Source organism: Populus nigra, chromosome 5 (genome assembly GCF_951802175.1).
Source record: "Populus nigra chromosome 5, ddPopNigr1.1, whole genome shotgun sequence".
NCBI lineage: Eukaryota > Viridiplantae > Streptophyta > Magnoliopsida > Malpighiales > Salicaceae > Populus > Populus nigra.
Window position 1 is genome coordinate 2,832,222 of NC_084856.1, and position 16,884 is coordinate 2,849,105.

The window sequence follows — 16,884 nt, forward strand, 5'->3', positions numbered from 1 at the left end:
TTACCCCTTATAGAAAGTCCCACAATTTTTACCGGCTAAAACGAAATGGAATAATGGGACTTGAAGCCGGCTCGACGACGTTAACTAGGGAAAAATCTGGCTCGGTTCATGTGGTCACTGCCTATGGTAATTTGCTTGGCCTCGTAAATGGATCATGTCACACGTGGAAGAAGCTGGTTGGACTCCTGAGGATAGCGGATATCAAAGGAGGGGCTGCCTATCTATCCATGTTATGTGGTGCGTTGGACACTCATGGTTTGGATACATAATATTAATTTGTAAAATCTTGTGGTACACTTTGCTACGACTGCTTTGGTATCCTTTGCAGCAGTGCTCAGTCCTGACTCAAGCTTCTTCCAAATTGAAGAAAGATGGCCACCATCACTGCTAGCACCACCACTACATCATCACTCGTCCGTGCAGCTCTTGTACACAAGCCATCACTAGGAGTCTCATGCTCACCTGTTCTTGGTAAGACCATTTCCCCCCTCTCTTGAATTTCATGCTTCTGAGTCGTGGGGTGAAACTATTGTCGTTTGTATCTTATTTTGTTCACGGTATAGTTTATGATTTTCTCAGTAAAAAATGATGCAATCACCAGACCTATTTGATAGGAATCAACTCGGATCAGAGTTGATTATCATCATTTGACTGGGCATTCAACATTCTTTTTTGTTTTATTTAATTTATGGTTCCAGGCTTGCCAGCAATGGCAAAGAAGGGGAAAGTGAGCTGTTCCATGGAGGGAAAGCCCAGCGTGGAGGAAAAATGCAAGGGAATGAGTGCATCTTTGATGGCAGCTGTGTGTGCTGCATCCATGTCAAGCCCAGCCTTGGCTCTGGTGGATGAGAGAATGTCCACTGAAGGAACAGGACTTCCCTTTGGATTGAGTAACAACCTTCTTGTTTGGATCCTGTTGGGTGTTTTTGCCCTCATCTGGGCTCTCTACTTTACCTACACAGCCACCCTCGAGGAGGATGAGGAATCAGGATTGTCCCTCTAAAGCCGAACTCGTTTCATTATTGACAAGGAATGTAAAAATAATGCAAAACGTTTGGCTTTTTTCTACCTTGTACCAAAACTTTCATAATTTATCTGTGCAATTTATGTGTTGTCTTGCTTCTTAATCGCTCCTCTTGTTTAGCTCGCATACCGTCTCTGCTTTTTAGTGTGTGTATGGATACGTTGTGGAATTATATTTTGAATAGTTTTTGAGGTGCTGATGTTGATTTTTAAAAATTAAAAAAATATTAATTTAATATATTTCTGAGCCATAAATAGTTAAATACTACAATCCCAAACACCCAGCTTTTGATTGATGAAAACAAACAGTGCAAGTGCATCTGTACATGAGGTTGATAACGGTGAACAGTTTATCAAAATAGGAAGCATTCTGCTTACTCTCGCATCCAAATAAAAAGATTTCTTCTAATTTAACAATGACACTGTTTAAGTAAGGAAATATGTTTAATTAATCTGTTATCTCTTGGCGCTAACAGAATAATTAACCAGAATATAATTTCCAGTGTAGGATGGCTGAACAAACTATAAGAGAAACTAGGCATTGGCTTGCTTCTATAGAAACTGCATCTGAATAACTTGGTCAGTCCGGTTCTTGAACTAGCAAATATAATACATACGTGAAAAAAATTAAATGCAAGGAATAGAAAAAAGTGCCATATACTTTATTCATTCACTCTTTCAGTTTCCATTAAGTTGATGCAAAACAGATAAATTCATCTGATCTCATCTCTCTTTCTCCATTAGGTCATCGCGTCAAACAATTTCAGAAATCGATAGACCTGATTACTAAATCTGCATTTTTCTTCGACTTGATAATGAGCTCTGCATTAGGCTGGTCGTTATACTCTATCTGCAGATGAATGTAATTCTACATTGAATTTACACTAAAGTAGGACTGGTGTAGTGAAAACAGCAACGACGAAAAAAGAAGAAAAGAAGCAAGAGAAGTTTGAAGCTGACAACAAAGTAAAGCTTACCCGCCACTTAGCAACATCTGGAGGCTTCCCTGTTAGATGACATAACATTAAATCGTAAGATTCCTTTCCTTTCCCTGGCAGAATTGTAGAAGCAGTAACTAGCAGAAACAGGAGAGATGAACCTATACCTGTTGAAATATGTCTCTTTAAAACTCGCTGCATTGCTGTATCAATGTCCACATCAATAAACCTTCAAAAAAAAAAAAAAAACAGTACAATTACTCAGGCTGTTACCACAGAAAGTTTTAAACTCAAGTTCGCAATACAGAAGAAAGATTGAAAAGGCTTTCTAAGAAGGTGGGGCAGGGGTTCAAGATGGTGCAAACAGTTCACCCAACCTCAAACATTTAAGCTGAAGATATCATCTGCTCATAAGCCTATACAATTCTATCCTTAAAGAAAATACAGTGTTAAAAAAGGGGAGTTGAAAAGGGGAGACAGGTTAACTAGTTGGACATTTTGTAAAGAGTATGACCTGTAGAATTAAGTGCCGATTGCTCACGTATGGTTTCATAAAATAGCAAAGGAGAGGAAACAGCAAAATTACTAATTGCAACGGCGGTACAAACTTTAAATGATTTTAACCAGATTGAACAACAGGGTTACAACAAATAGTGATCTCAAGACTACATCGCAGCCCAATGGTCCTAAATCCATTTGAATCTTTTTGGAGATTTCCATGATGGAATTGAGCTGAAAGAATTTTTTTCTCGAGATAAAAGTATCTAGAGGATTGACAGTTCAAAAGGCGCACCGGGTAAAAGGAAAGCATAAACAGTATATACTGTGATGTATCTGACTTCGAGGATTGATCTTCATTTTCTTGTACATTTTTAACTCCATATTCTAACATGGCCAACTTCATGAGAGGATAATCCTATAAGGTTCTAAGTGAAGTCTGGAACATTCTCCATCTCATTCCAAGTGAGCATATTCATAAAACAGATTTTATAGCACCAATTTAAACATGATAAAAGCTCTAGGAAGCAAAACTTAAAGAGTGTAACGTTGTCCTTAAGCATGAAACAGCCCTCAACATTGTTGCTACATGTCCAGCCCTGTCAGATGTATAGAAACTAGGCAAAATAACACTAGTGAAAAAAAAAATGATGAATTCTCAGCATCATATATTGCTCCACGACAAGATAGAGGAAGAAAAATAGCCTTGTCAGAACATAGTACTTACCATTTCTCATCAAACACTGAAGACACATCCTTCCAAGCCCCATCTTCCAACAATAGATAATTTCCTTCAACTATGACCACTTTATGCCTGCAACGAGTGTGAAAATAGGATTCATAGATGAAGCATAGGCTACGTGTTTAACCTTCCATTCAAACAAATCAGCTTCCTTTGAAAGGATTTTGCATGTTAAAGTATATGATTACTTACTGAAGACTCACAAAGATATCATCTTCTACTGGATCTCCAACACCATGATCAAAAGATGGTGCATAAACTGACCCCTGAAAAGTTTATCATTAATTGAAACACATACCATTTCTAGATATGGTATCCTCTACTAACCATTTCCAAAGAAGTTAAATTTCAAGTTTACAACAACAATGGCCACTCACCTCGTTCCTCAACTTCTCCAGACATCTAAGCAGTAGAGATGGGGAAAATGTCCATGGAGCTGATTCATCAACACAAGAATCAATACTTGAACACTGGGCTTCAATGTAGAAAAAACAAAACAAAGTCAAGCTTACCTCCTCTTCTGGCATGGGCTTCCTCTGGATTCTAAAATGCAAGAATATTAGCGTACACTGAAATACATCTGAAAAGGTTTCAATAACTAAAGTAAACAAGCATGAAGCAAGCTTAACCTCCATTGCATCAAGCTGGGAACGATATAGATGAAACCCATCCATGGGAAGAACTGCAGCAACATCTGGAGGCTTGACTTGCGAATCAAATGAAGAAGCTTTTTGTGGCCATAACCTATTTACACGATGCACTATTTCAGAAGCCAAAGTGCTCTTTCCAGCACCAGGTGGACCAGCCAACGCCACAATATGCCTGCATACATTTTAGTCACAAAATCAACCAGAATAGCAATTAGCATACAGAATGACCAAAAATAAGTCTGGAAAGAATGATGCTCTTCACATAAATTCAACCCCCCCCCCCCCCCCCCCAAAAAAAAAAAAAAAAAGTCCACTGATATTCTTAACTATCTTGTACAGTCTGGTTCAAATTTATCAAAGTAAACAACATTCCTACATTGAAGAGGCTAGAACTTACTTGAAATTAGGATTCGACGCTGCTGGTGCTGTAGGAAGAAGCCGTATAGCTAAAGCATCATATATCTCATCCATGGAACTATAAATGAAACAGAAGCAAAAATAAAAATAAAATACCACTCGTCAACACAGCAGAAGCAAGGCTAATAAGAAAAAAATTGTTTGTTCACTTCAAATTCAACCATAAGAATGACTGATCTAATGTGAACTAGTCATACCCGGCCTCAACAACAGGAATCTCTCTCTTTTGACTACATAAGACCTGATGCCACAGATCACGAAATACAAATCAACATTATTAAATCATAAGCTTCTTTTTTTAACTTTCCAGGAAAAAAATTGTTCAAAAAGACAGAAGAAAATAGCAATTTAAAGGCAACCTTTATAGAGTTTACTTTGTGAACCAGGCAACAAGGTCGCGTCAACAAAGACAGCGAATCTCTTCTATTCAATGAAATTGGAAGCTCCAGATGAAGTTTAATCCTTCTAAATAGCAATGCCTCTGGAAAATCACAACATTTTTACTCCGTAGACAACATAAAACAGATAGAAATCGAACACAGGCCTGTGCTTAAAACATATCGACAGCATCAGAGAGGATTTGCACGTTCAATATTTTAAAATTAAAACAAATCGAGCTTTTCCAGTGCTATAATTAACCACGAATAAGTTTTGGAATAGTACAATTTTTTTTGTGTTTAATACAAGAATCTGTTTTTTTTTTCAAATTTTTTCGTGATCGCAAAAAGGAGACAAAAGGTGTTAGAGAGAGACCTGTAGATGGACGCAGATAGGTGGTGGAGGTTGATAATGAAAAAGATACCTCCATGGCTGCCACGAATCACCAAACAGAACAGGGAACTATAACAACTTGTGCTTATGTTTGAGTTTGGAGTGAAGGAGATTATGCTGTTTCTTCGATCTTCTTCTATTCCTCCTGTTCTTTTATCCTGTATTCGGTAATCGGTAATAGGTAGTGTGGTGGTAGTTATTTTATAAAATATTTTTTTATTTTAAAATAATATTATTTTAGTTTTATAAATTAATTTTTAACATTGTTATATTAAAAAAAATAAAAAATAAAAAATAATTTTCTTTTTAAATATTGCTACCACGAAAACAAGCACAACATAAGTGTATGCTTAGAAGATTTTTTTCCCAATTATTTTTTATTTAAAAATAATTATTTTTAATATTAAAATATTAAAAATGTATTAAAAAAAAAATAATTAAAAAAAAAAACAAGACGTAATGAGCAACAGATAAAACATCATTAAAATTTAAATAATATAAGTCATTAGTTAATTAATACGTTCATGTCATCATTTTAAGTCAGCAAATTATATATATATATATATATATCGGGAAATTAATGAAAATAAATTTTAAATAGTTAAATTAATATAATTATTATGAATTTCTTTTTAAAATACTTTATATCTTTACTGGGTACATCAACATAAAAAGATTAGCAAAAGCTTTTTGAGTTATTGAAATGAAGCACTAAAAAGAAATTTTGAGTTTGATTATAAGATTTTTTTCATAGTTTTAAAGTCATTGTTTTTTATATCAGTTTTATTTTATTTTATGTAACTGGATTATATAAATATAAATATAAATATAAATATTATTTTTAAAAATAAATTGATCATAATAATAACTCTATTATTATTATGAAAATGAGAAATAAAAGATAAAAAGTATAATCTTCTGTTTATATTGCTAATTTCTTGCTTTTCTAAATGAATCAATTTTGATTTACCTTCTTATAAGGAGACAATATTTTAATATACAACAAGTTAGCTTAATTATATTTTAAGTTTGAAACTTGTATTGATAAAGAAAAAAAAAGTTAATTGACAAATTCATTTACAATCAGCATCAATGTTAATCTTTCCGCACAAAAAATAGTTACATTATTTTGACTATTTAGAAAAGTGATTGTTTCTATTTAATTTTCCATATTAGTAATTGTTTTAAATAGAAAGTTGCATATAATTAATGATTTTTATAAATTCGCTGAAATAGACTAATGACATGGCATATCAGTTAGTGACTTAAGTTGGAACTTATAGAATGCTAATAGTTACAGTGTAATTACTATAAAATATCTCTATGATGACATGTTATATTAGTTAATAGTTCAAGTTGTAACTGACATCGTCCTATAAATTACATCTTATGCACTATAAAATTTTTCACATTAGTGGTAGTGTTGTTCAACTCGATTTTTGAAAGTGTATTTTAAATTTTTTAATCTAAAAAAACCATAAAATTAATATTTTTATATGTTTTTTTTAATGGTTTTAATGTACCGATATATAAAAATTAAATAAAAAAACTTAAAAAAATTGTTTAAATAAAGTTTTTATTAAAAAATACTTTTCAAAAATATTTTACACCATATTACTAAATACACATTTATTCTGCACTACTTATTATCTTACATGGTTAAAATTGCCCCTCCAGTAATATTCTCATAAAATACTGAAAAAATTATGGTATCCGATCATGATGATGATGTTTTCTTTAAAAACATTTCCAATGATAAAAGCCATTTATAAAAAATTAATGAAATAGCTTTTTAAATAGTATAAATATAATTTTTTTTATATGCAATCCAATGAAAAAAAAAGTATTTTAACAACTTATTTGTAGTCTAATATATATATAATATTTTTTGTTTTTGTTTTAGAAAAACAAAAAATAGGGGAGAAAAGCTAGAAAAAATAGTTTTTTACTGTTGGCTGTTCATTTGGCTCTCTAAGATGCCCCAATAAAACAACATGAAGCAATAAATTTATAATTAAAAATAACATTTTAATAATTGAGTACGAATTGTTTTGGATTAATTGAAGAATTTAAAAGAGAGAATAAATTCAAATCCAATTTTTGAATACAAGGTTGATATACACCCGAAGAACTCATTCAACTCCTTTTGAAAGGTAAGAAAAATTTGTATCATGAGTTCTTTGTTCCCGTTGGATCAGACATAGTGCCTCGATCTCTCTTTTTTCTGTATAGCAGGCTAGCAGCATACATGATCGGCAAAGAAAAGTTAAACATGCATGATCTCGTGCAATGCATGTGATTGCAAAGACTGCTCTTGTGAGCTGTGAGAGATATTTTACACGAATTCCTCATTTGCATTGCAGGATATTCTTTAATTGTTGTCAAAATTGAGCAAATTCACAACCCAAAACTCCATCACAGGCATAACAAAACAGTTACATCCAAGGCATTTGCAACGAATCAAGCATGCAATAACAGAATTCATTATTTGAGAGGAGGGTATGTTGTCATGAAATGATACATCTATCCAAAAATTTGAGGCTTCACCATTATAACAAATTTATCATCAAGTGAAAGTTCTACATAAAAAGTTTCTGCAACAGCTGATGCTATAAAAACTATGACCTTGCAATTATCAAATGATTCTGAAAATTGCAGTAAAACAGAAAACTTGGATGGTTGGTCAATTACCTTGCCAGATCAAAAGATACCGCTCTTTGCAGAAATACATGCATTCCCCGTCTGTGAATTCCCTAGGAATCTCAATCAGGAGAACTGGTAGACAAAAATGATACATTGCTGAGCGCCCTTCTAGTCATAGAAAATTAAGCTTCATGAAATGCAGCAAGAAAATCACATCAAGGGAATCAAGAATCCCAGTGTTTAAGATCTCCTCTATGCATGGTCATAATGATGCAACTTGTATAACAGAACTTTTCCAGCAGCATTTCCCATGGCCATGAAACCTCCACCAGGACTGAAATCCAAACAACGGGGATAATGTATGGCGTTGTTTGCTGGAGGCCAGTTAGAAAAGACAGTAAATGATGGGACATGTATCAACTTTAAACTGTTCTTCTTCATGTGGGAACAAACGGCCAATATTTGAGCATCATTATTAAATTTCAAAAAGTCCACCTTGGTGGTCAAATTCTCGATTGTCTTGATAGGTTTTTTCTTCCCACCTAAAAACTCATCTCTATTGTAGATATTTACTATACCACTGTCTGAACCAGCAGCAAACAAATTTCTTGTTGGTGAAGTGCAGAGAGCTGTGCCATGAATACAACCCTCATCAACAGCCTTGTGGATGCAAGCCCTTGTCCTCAAGTCCCAGTGGTAGACCTGCCCATCACCTCCATGGCTCAGTAATTGCTGCCCATCGTCAGCAAAAGCTAATGAACGAACAGTTCCATTCATCTTTAGAGTCCCAACTAGTTCCTTTGTTTTGGATGACACCAGAAGGATATAACCTTCATTGCCCACAAAAGCAATCATACTAGAATCAGGGGAAACCTCAAAAACTTCCAAGCTCTTCTCCTCCCTTCCAACAAGTGGGCCAATTTTATCAACTTTAGCTTTTACTAAATCAAAGCTATAAAAGAACTTTCTTCTTCCAGCTATGATAACCTTAGAACCATCAGGTAAAAATGATGCCTTTCTAATGGGGCAATCATCAATAAATATACTTTGTATTTTGGTATTCCGTTTACCATCAATCTGAAAAAACCTAAGCCTCCGGTCTAATCCAGCCGCAAGTAACAACTGAGCATTCTGATGGAACTGAACCGAATTTATTGGACCATTTGAAGGATCCTCAGCATTTGCATCCACAAGTCTTGAGTACTCAAGAAGACCAGGCAACAGTTTTGCTCTGCTCTTCACCACAAGATCTTCATTAGTTCGGAGAATATCATCATAAGCATTATCATTCTTGTAACCACGAGCCAAAACTATGCCATTTTCTTCATCGGACAGTTCATCATCGGACAAACCATCATTTCTAGACTGCGAATCAAGTCTGGCCCAATCAGTGCCTGGATTCATCTTAGCATGCTGAGCCCTTAACCTTGAAACATACTGTGAACCAGAAATCAAACTCTCATCCTCATCCTTCCTCAGTTTCCTTAATCTATTAACCTTAGCAATGTTAACTTTGGTCTTCTCCTCTTCCTCATCAAGCCACACAGCTTTCCGTTCCTCTTCTATATCGCTTTCCTTCATCAATTCCACATCTTCTTCACAACCAGGCTCTACACTGCCCACAGACCGGTCTAAAAAGAATGAAAGAGAATCCTTTTTCTCTTCCTCTTTCCCGAATTCAACAGGAGAGTATAGGGAACCAAACAAAAAGTTCTCCAACTTCTTCATTTCCTTTCCTTCTTCAATTTCCAACTGCTTCTCTAGCAGCTCATCCCTTTCTTTTCGTTTCTTCTTTGTCTTTGACAAGACCAAATCAGATTCTATTCCACCCTCATCATCTTTATGCACCCCCAAAAAAGCAGGCTCGTCAGCATCGGCATTTGAATTATTCACCCCCAAAAAAGCAGGCTCGTCAGCATTTGAGCGCTTAACTCTATTTTTTGAGCCAACATTTTGAGATATCAAACTCATTTTTCCGTAAAATATATCCTGATTGTGCAAAACAAAACCAAATTTCAAACAAATTAATTATCTTCAGCTATGGAGGTCATACACATGAATTCGTGTATACTTTTTAACGATAAATACGAAAATCCTTACCAAAATCAGAACTACTGCATATCTAACAATTCCATGAGATTATAAATGCACAAAAATCAAGTACCAAGAAATCCCCTGTACGTAAATTCCAGGTGGCATCACTACATGCACTCCTAAATTTACTAAAACAATTCGAGCAAGATCTACAATTCGAAAGATAAAAGAGACCCGGAAAGCCACGGAAGCTTTAATACAAATCAAATTTACAAGATGAGAAGCCTAGTTTGGGATTTAAGGGGGGAAGGGAATTGCAAATTAACTCAGGAAAACAGAGTGCGATTCAAATATCAGGTAAAGATTTCGATTTTACCTTAGGAAAGTGAAAGAAGCTGTCAGCTTCCACGAATAGAGACGGCGAGGAGAGGCGGGAGGAGCTAGCTAGGGTTTAAGCTTTTTCAAAGGTTTAGGGTTTTCTGCTTTAAGTTCGGCAATTTGGTTGCTTGTCCGGGTCGACTGTTGAGTAATACCCGATTTTAATAATTAGGTGTGCCCGTTTCACTAAATCATAGGCCTAGTTTCATTATTTTAGTTGAGCCCGGCCCATTTATTTCTTTTTTTTATTAATAAAAAATAAAATAAATCCTGATACAAATTCATTTGCTCATCCTACGTGATAACATGCATGAAAAGAATATTAAAATTGAATTGGGAGATTGAATTTTCTTCTTTTTTTTTAATTCTTATTTTCTTTTAAATAAAGGAGTTATTTGATAAAGATAACAAAGATGGAGTTCATCATACAAAACAAATACGTACCCACACACAAGAAGAAGAGAAAAAAAAAAAAAGTACGTGATGGAAATTGAAAATATTATTGGTTTGATGGATAAAAACAAAAATATGAAATAAATATATTTTTTATAATGATTTTTAAGTGAATTTACGATATTTTAAAATACAAGATATAGAAAGCCTTATTCCCTCTATCTTTATTATACAGTCAAATATATACAATTAATTTTTTAAAACTGTAAAGCACTTTATTTATTTATTCCGCAGGCCAGTAGCCAACTCTTTGGCTGAGGTTTTTGTTTTTCATCGTCTCTTAGTATTAATTATTTTTTAAAGTATTTTTGTTTAAATATATTAAAATAATTAGTTCTTTATCTACCTTGCATGCTTTTTTTACATTGCATTTTAATTAGTTCTTTTTGTTACAATATTAGATTCAGTTTTAAACCATTGTATAAGTTTTTTAGAAATTTGATGAATTTTAAGATCGGCTCCAAGTAAATATACAGAGTAAAAAACCATAGATTAAAACCACCAATTTACTTATTGTTTTTTACAATATCTCCGCTGGCTGTCCAGAAATTCCTCCTTGACACGCTTATAGCTAAAAATAACCACACCAGCCAACCCATTGCCTTGCTGTATGTCAGGTAAGTGGAAATTTTTAGTGATCGGATGCTAGGCCTAATTTCCTGAGATGGTCGTGCGTGTCGAGAGGGTGATCATCGAGTTTTGGGCGTTCAGGTTGCACCCAACGGCCGTCGTTATTCCTTATCATACCCTTGTTCTCATCTTGCCTCCAGTTTGGTGGAACCAGATGATGATCTTTCAAAAAATCGCATGCCTTGTTTACCAACGCAGGGTCCCTTCCACTTGCTAGTACAAATCTGTGCCCCTTTCCATGGTACCTGCAACACGTAAACCAAACAGAAATCGGTGAAATCTATCAGCTTTTTCCCAGGATACTTTCGCCTAAGTTAATTGTTTATCATCACTTTCTCCGTTTTGCAGATAAATTCAAAATATAAACACCACTAACAACAAGACATACAGACAATAGCAACGATTCCAGATGAGATGTATCACTGGGAAAGAACTTGGAAATTAATGGAATGGAAAACGTGTTTGCGTAAAAATTAGGTCAGTTGGGCTGCTCGTGATTTTAACAGGCTACCAGGCTAGAATTCCTGGCAAGGGTTAGACCTCGAATTCAAGTGTGAAAATTAACAAGTTGCTGAACGTGACTTGTACAGAATTGGAATTCAACAGCTTTAAAATCTACACGTTACACGCCTCTGGTCTTCAAAACTGAAGCCCCTTTTGACGGTGTCCATTCGAGGACGATGAATTGTCTCGATGTTGACTTTTAGCTGCTTAACATTAACTAGTCAACTGTTTTGGTTTCTCATAATTGTACACTGAAAGACTAGCTGGCTAAAACAGATTCAGATTATTGAAGCACTCTGTCTGTTATATATCGGCAAGCTTTCATTTTTAGTACTGTTTGCCTGCTAAAATTTTTTTTTTAGGTGGCTTATTTGAGAAATAAATTTATGAAAAGTAAATAATTTTTTTATATTTGGTAGTGTCATACAAAATAAATTGAAAAATAATTTTTAATATTTGACTATGTAATGAAAGATGAGTTAGAAAATAATTTATTAATATTTTATTTTTTTCAAGTTTATTAAAAAAATAAGAAACAAATCTTACAAATTTAAAAGTTGAATAAGAATGAAATTAAAAAAATTAAAAATTATCTCAAATAAAATAAATAATAATCAAATGAATAAGGATCAAATCTAATAAATAAAATAAATTCAATTAACAAAAATAAGAGAAAAGTAAATAATAATAAAAAAATAAAGACCAAAATTGATATAAAAATCAAATTAAATCAAATTATAAAAAATAAAATTGAAAAAAAAAAGATTTAAAACAAAATATATAGCAATCAAAAGTGTGATGATCAAATTTGATATAATCAATAAATAACATGATATTTATAAATTTTTTATAATTTTTAAAAAGTATTTTCCTTTCAAAATAAAAAAAAATTCTAAAAATCATGTCAAATTAATTTTGAACTAGAAAATATTATTTACTAATCAACTTTTCTATTACCAATCAATAAATAACTAATTTCAGCAAAACACTTTTCATGATGCGTCTTCATCTCTCCCTCTCTATCGGGAAACTTGCATTCAAAAGAAAAGATGAAAAAATCAACATCTTTCATCCTAAGGGTCCCCTTTTTTTAATGCTACTAGCTATCAGTACTTGTCATCATCGTGGCCGCCATTGATGGCAAGTTACCTGAATCGTTAACAATGGCTAGCTGGAAGCAAGCAGATAAGAAATTGGCTAGGGGCATGATGTCAACATATCATCTTCTTTTATGCATCTTCCAGCCGAATCCTAGTTCTTAAAACAATAAATTGCATGCCAATAATATCAACAGCAGTGGTTCGGCACGTTATGACAACCTAATAATATCATGTAAACGTAAAATTTAATTACAAATTAAAGCAACCGACATTGAACTTTAACTTCATAGCATAGAAACAAAACAACAAAACAGAGAATGGGTGAACGTCCCATTTGATAGAGAAGTTGAATTGATTTTTAAAAATACATCTTTCACATAATGTTTTTATACAAGTTTCATGATCAGAAACAACGAAAGGTCAATAATCAAGGAATTTAAATTATTTATAGGCTCTTCCATTAAAGAAATCCCTGTGGATAATATATTAATGTTGTTGATATGAGTTGATAGAAAAGGAAAAGGAAAAAAAAAGAATACCATGATGACCAGAAAACATAATCAGGCATCAGCAATGAATAAGAAGAAGAAAAACTTACCCATCAAGCAAGTGCAAATGAGCCTCCAAGTTATGGGCACACGCCGGATCGCTCGTTTGTTTCAAGAAAGGCGAGTTCCTGTGATCAAGAGCCAGCTCCACTCCAACATGCGAGTAAGCCCAAGGCAGCCCCTCAGCCAACTTCATTAACGGAGGCGGCACTTGTTCATTAAAAAACAATCCAGGTGATTTAGGTACCATATCCTGCACGTTAACCACCCTCAAAACCTTGACCCCCAATGACTCGATCCTTTCCTTGAACCTCACATTCCCGACCCGAGGACCTGAAAAGGAAAACACAGAAACGGGCAATGCCCGGCCATCTTGCATCACATGTAAACCCGTTTCCGCAATATCGTACGCACTTAGCATAGCCAAAGCACTGCCTAAACTGTGCCCGGTAATTGTAATGCTCATTTCCTCATCAGCATACATCTCAGTTAACCTTTTCACCTCCGATAAAATCTGCTCTCTAGCTGAATATTTACAAAATCGACAATTCTCATCTTTGTCCGTGTAAAGATCCAAGAATCCGTATTCGACTTTGACAGTCGGATCCGGGCAGGGGATTTTATTACCATTAATTGGCTTGAGAAAGTCCATTAAGTCAGAAATCCACTCTAGATGTGTCACCGTGCCCCTCCACGCAATACTAATGTCACGGCGGCCTAAACATTTTGTTGTTTCATCGTCAGAAACGGCTACGTATCCAATCCAATTGGCCTTGTGGCTCCAGACTTTAGGCCAACGAGATTTTTTGAAAAAATTCGAAAGGTCGATGTTTGATGTGGCATACAAGTACCTGGTGACCTCGTATCCATGGTGTGCCATTCCTAGTGACTCCAAAAACCTGCGACGTATAAATCTGCAGCTGCCACAATATTTTGAGAATGGATCGAAATCGAAAGCATCGTAGCAAGCTTGCGCCATCTCGCCATATCTGATTAGTTCCGATCGTAAGAGTGGGTCCATTGGGTCAAGAAGGCCAACCCAATCATCTTGACCCTGGATTTCTCTCCACACATCAGCCAGTTTTCGCTCTGGTTCTTTGGTGTTCGTATTGGTTTCGTGGTCTTGTTCCTTTTCGAGCTCTGTGATTATGGAAGTTAACGACTCGCTTGTTTTGGACAGGACACAAGGTATGGTACTGTTGGATGTTTTTCCTGTGATATCTATGGATCTTGATCGGCCGAGTTGGGAGTTTTGGCTTGGAAGTTGCACAGAGGAACATTTTCTGGATTGGAAAATGTCTTGTTTGAAAGGAAACTGAAGAGTGCTGGATAGAGAGAGGTTGGCCATTGTTGTTGAAAAGGAGGCCTGTGAAGCAAACTCAAGGTGGTCAATAAATAATATATATGCAGGGTGTGGCCTTCTGGGTACCTAACAATGACAAGTCAGAATAGGGCGTGGTCTGGAAGCCAGCTGAGTTGAAGATTCCAACTTGAAGAACTTGAATTGTTTAATGCATGTGTCGGAGTCATGGCATTGGCTATTTTTATGTGGCTAGTTCATGAAAGTTCTGCCTAGGTGTGGCACTCCCGTCTTGTAATTGAAACCTTGCCTGTTTAGTGAGAGATCTACAGGCAGTGAGCAGCTGTCGTCTAGCAGGAAAGTAAGACGTTTATACTTATGGTCGGTGGTCAATTTTACTTGATTAAATTGATGTCGTTTTGCTGATAGTTACCGTGTGAAATGGTACCTGCTACTGAAATTCTGCCATGGTAGATCAGCACTCATATCATATCATATCATATCACACAAGGGACTGGGGACACTTGCACGATAATGCTGGCTAAAAAACACTGCATTTTTCGGCCATCTTGATAAGATAAGTTTAAGTGAGAAATTAAAAGAAAAGAAGGAAAAAGATTGAAGAGTTACGTCATAGAATAAAATTCGGAGAGACGTTCTCTTCTGGATAATGACCATCTATTGCAAGAATATTGACCCAGCCGTAGCTAAGGACAACAGCGTTTTATAATCAATTAACTTGTTTAGCAGTATGTTATGAGTGTTTTTTAAATAATTTTTTATGTCAAAATATATGTTAATAATTTTTTTTTATTTTTTAAAAATTATTTTTGACATCAGCATATTAAAACGATCCAAAACGTATAAACCATATTAAATTTTAGCAAAAATTTAAATTTAAATTTTTTGATATTGAGATTACTGTTGTGGTTGTAATTTTAAAAAAATTATTTTATAAAAAGTATTTTTAGTTGAGGTTGGTTTGAAAAAATATATGTTTGGTTAAAACTGTAGTTAAAATTGAGGTTGAACAAAAAATAATTTAACGTGTTTGGTTTAAAAAAATGCTTTTCAAATTGAAGTTATAACATAATTAAAAAATATATATATTAATATTAATGATTTTTAATTAAATATTGTAGATTTAATTACTATTATGACATCATGAAATAAATAATATTGATATCAAATATTTTTTATTATTTCATTAAACTATATGCAATATCATCACATACGAAATCTATCTAACAATGACTATATTTTCCATGGTTTCTTAAGCGCGCAACAACAAAAACTGAATTTTTTGTTACGTCATCAAGCGATCTCCTTCTAATTTTTTGAATAAAACACAATTAAAATAAAAATAAAAACTGAATTTTTTTTAATTGGGTTGGACCCGGTAAGAACATAATTGGAATTGCAATCAAATTCCACAAATGCTACGTCATCATGCAATATTCTTCTAATTTATCTAGTATTATTAAATAGTATTAAATACTTTTTTTTCAAGTAAAACTCAATTTTTTTTAAAAAAAATTACAATTTCATTACATACAAAATTCATTCGACAAGAACTACAGTTTTCATGATTTTTTGAGCATACAATAAAATTAGATAAAATATTATCAAGAATAAAATTGAGATTACAGTACGAGTAAATTTAATTCATCTTAAACTAATTTTTTAAAAAAATTATTGTTCACGTCACGTAAACAGTGCGAGTGGAATCAATTAACTGCACTGGTTTTTTTTTAAAAAAAAAAACTAAATTATTCATGTGAACAGTTTGAGTGAATTAATTCACTCGCACTGGTCTTTTAAAAGAAAAAAAAAATTATGTATTTTAGTAAACAATACGACAGTGGAGCCCTACTCCACTGTTGTGGTTCCTTCCTCACGAGTTGCTTCTCAAAAACCTGCGGTACAATCTTTGTTTTTAGTGGATCCTATCAGTATTCAACATTTTTTCTTTTAACTAAATAATATTATATGTGACTGCAGGTAAATCTCATCAATGATCACGTCAACAAACCGGCACTAAGAGATAGTGGGATAAGTGGTGAACTAAGCGCAGGATTTTTATAAAGCCAGATCCCTCACATGTCATTTTCTCTCGCGTCTTTGAGATGAAACATCATGTCGCATACTAGTTAGAATGCTAGCGGAAGTAGTAATCCTTATCTAAAAGGAATAAAAAGAATTGGTGTTGCATTAGTTAATTAAATTTTTTTTTGAATTAGTTAGAATTTTTATTA

General features: G+C 34.0%; 4 protein-coding genes across 5 annotated transcripts; 1 reads left to right on the forward strand and 3 right to left on the reverse strand.

The window, feature by feature from the left end:
* Window positions 1–253: 253 nt before the first annotated feature.
* Window positions 254–1,127, forward strand: LOC133694552 (photosystem II reaction center W protein, chloroplastic-like). The gene is made up of 2 exons (XM_062116100.1): window positions 254–471; window positions 699–1,127. Exons 1-2 carry the CDS (start codon window positions 372–374, stop codon window positions 1,001–1,003), a joined length of 405 nt encoding a protein of 134 aa, XP_061972084.1. The 5' UTR covers window positions 254–371; the 3' UTR covers window positions 1,004–1,127.
* Window positions 1,128–1,664: 537 nt separating this feature from the next.
* On the reverse strand, window positions 1,665–5,201 carry LOC133694551 (putative uridine kinase C227.14). Its single transcript, XM_062116099.1, has 12 exons — window positions 5,022–5,201; window positions 4,628–4,749; window positions 4,466–4,509; window positions 4,249–4,326; window positions 3,831–4,023; window positions 3,714–3,744; window positions 3,579–3,637; window positions 3,394–3,467; window positions 3,187–3,273; window positions 2,129–2,190; window positions 2,001–2,029; window positions 1,665–1,873 (listed from the first exon to the last, which is right to left on the reverse strand). Exons 1-12 carry the CDS (start codon window positions 5,074–5,076, stop codon window positions 1,787–1,789), a joined length of 921 nt encoding a protein of 306 aa, XP_061972083.1. The 5' UTR covers window positions 5,077–5,201; the 3' UTR covers window positions 1,665–1,786.
* A 2,362-nt stretch (window positions 5,202–7,563) lies between these two features.
* On the reverse strand, window positions 7,564–10,240 carry LOC133694455 (U3 small nucleolar RNA-associated protein 18 homolog). Its single transcript, XM_062115962.1, has 2 exons — window positions 10,093–10,240; window positions 7,564–9,671 (listed from the first exon to the last, which is right to left on the reverse strand). Exon 2 carries the CDS (start codon window positions 9,651–9,653, stop codon window positions 7,935–7,937), a length of 1,719 nt encoding a protein of 572 aa, XP_061971946.1. The 5' UTR covers window positions 9,654–9,671; window positions 10,093–10,240; the 3' UTR covers window positions 7,564–7,934.
* A 778-nt stretch (window positions 10,241–11,018) lies between these two features.
* Window positions 11,019–14,920, reverse strand: LOC133694456 (phospholipase A1-Igamma1, chloroplastic-like). 2 transcript variants are annotated; one of them, XM_062115963.1, is made up of 2 exons: window positions 13,380–14,909; window positions 11,019–11,422 (listed from the first exon to the last, which is right to left on the reverse strand). In XM_062115963.1, exons 1-2 carry the CDS (start codon window positions 14,675–14,677, stop codon window positions 11,179–11,181), a joined length of 1,542 nt encoding a protein of 513 aa, XP_061971947.1. In that variant the 5' UTR covers window positions 14,678–14,909; the 3' UTR covers window positions 11,019–11,178. The 2 variants fall into 2 exon arrangements, with proteins under 2 accessions (XP_061971947.1, XP_061971948.1); XM_062115964.1 differs by lacking the exon at window positions 11,019–11,422 and adding an exon at window positions 12,888–13,000 and having other exon boundaries at window positions 13,380–14,920.
* Between the last annotated feature and the right edge of the window lie 1,964 nt (window positions 14,921–16,884).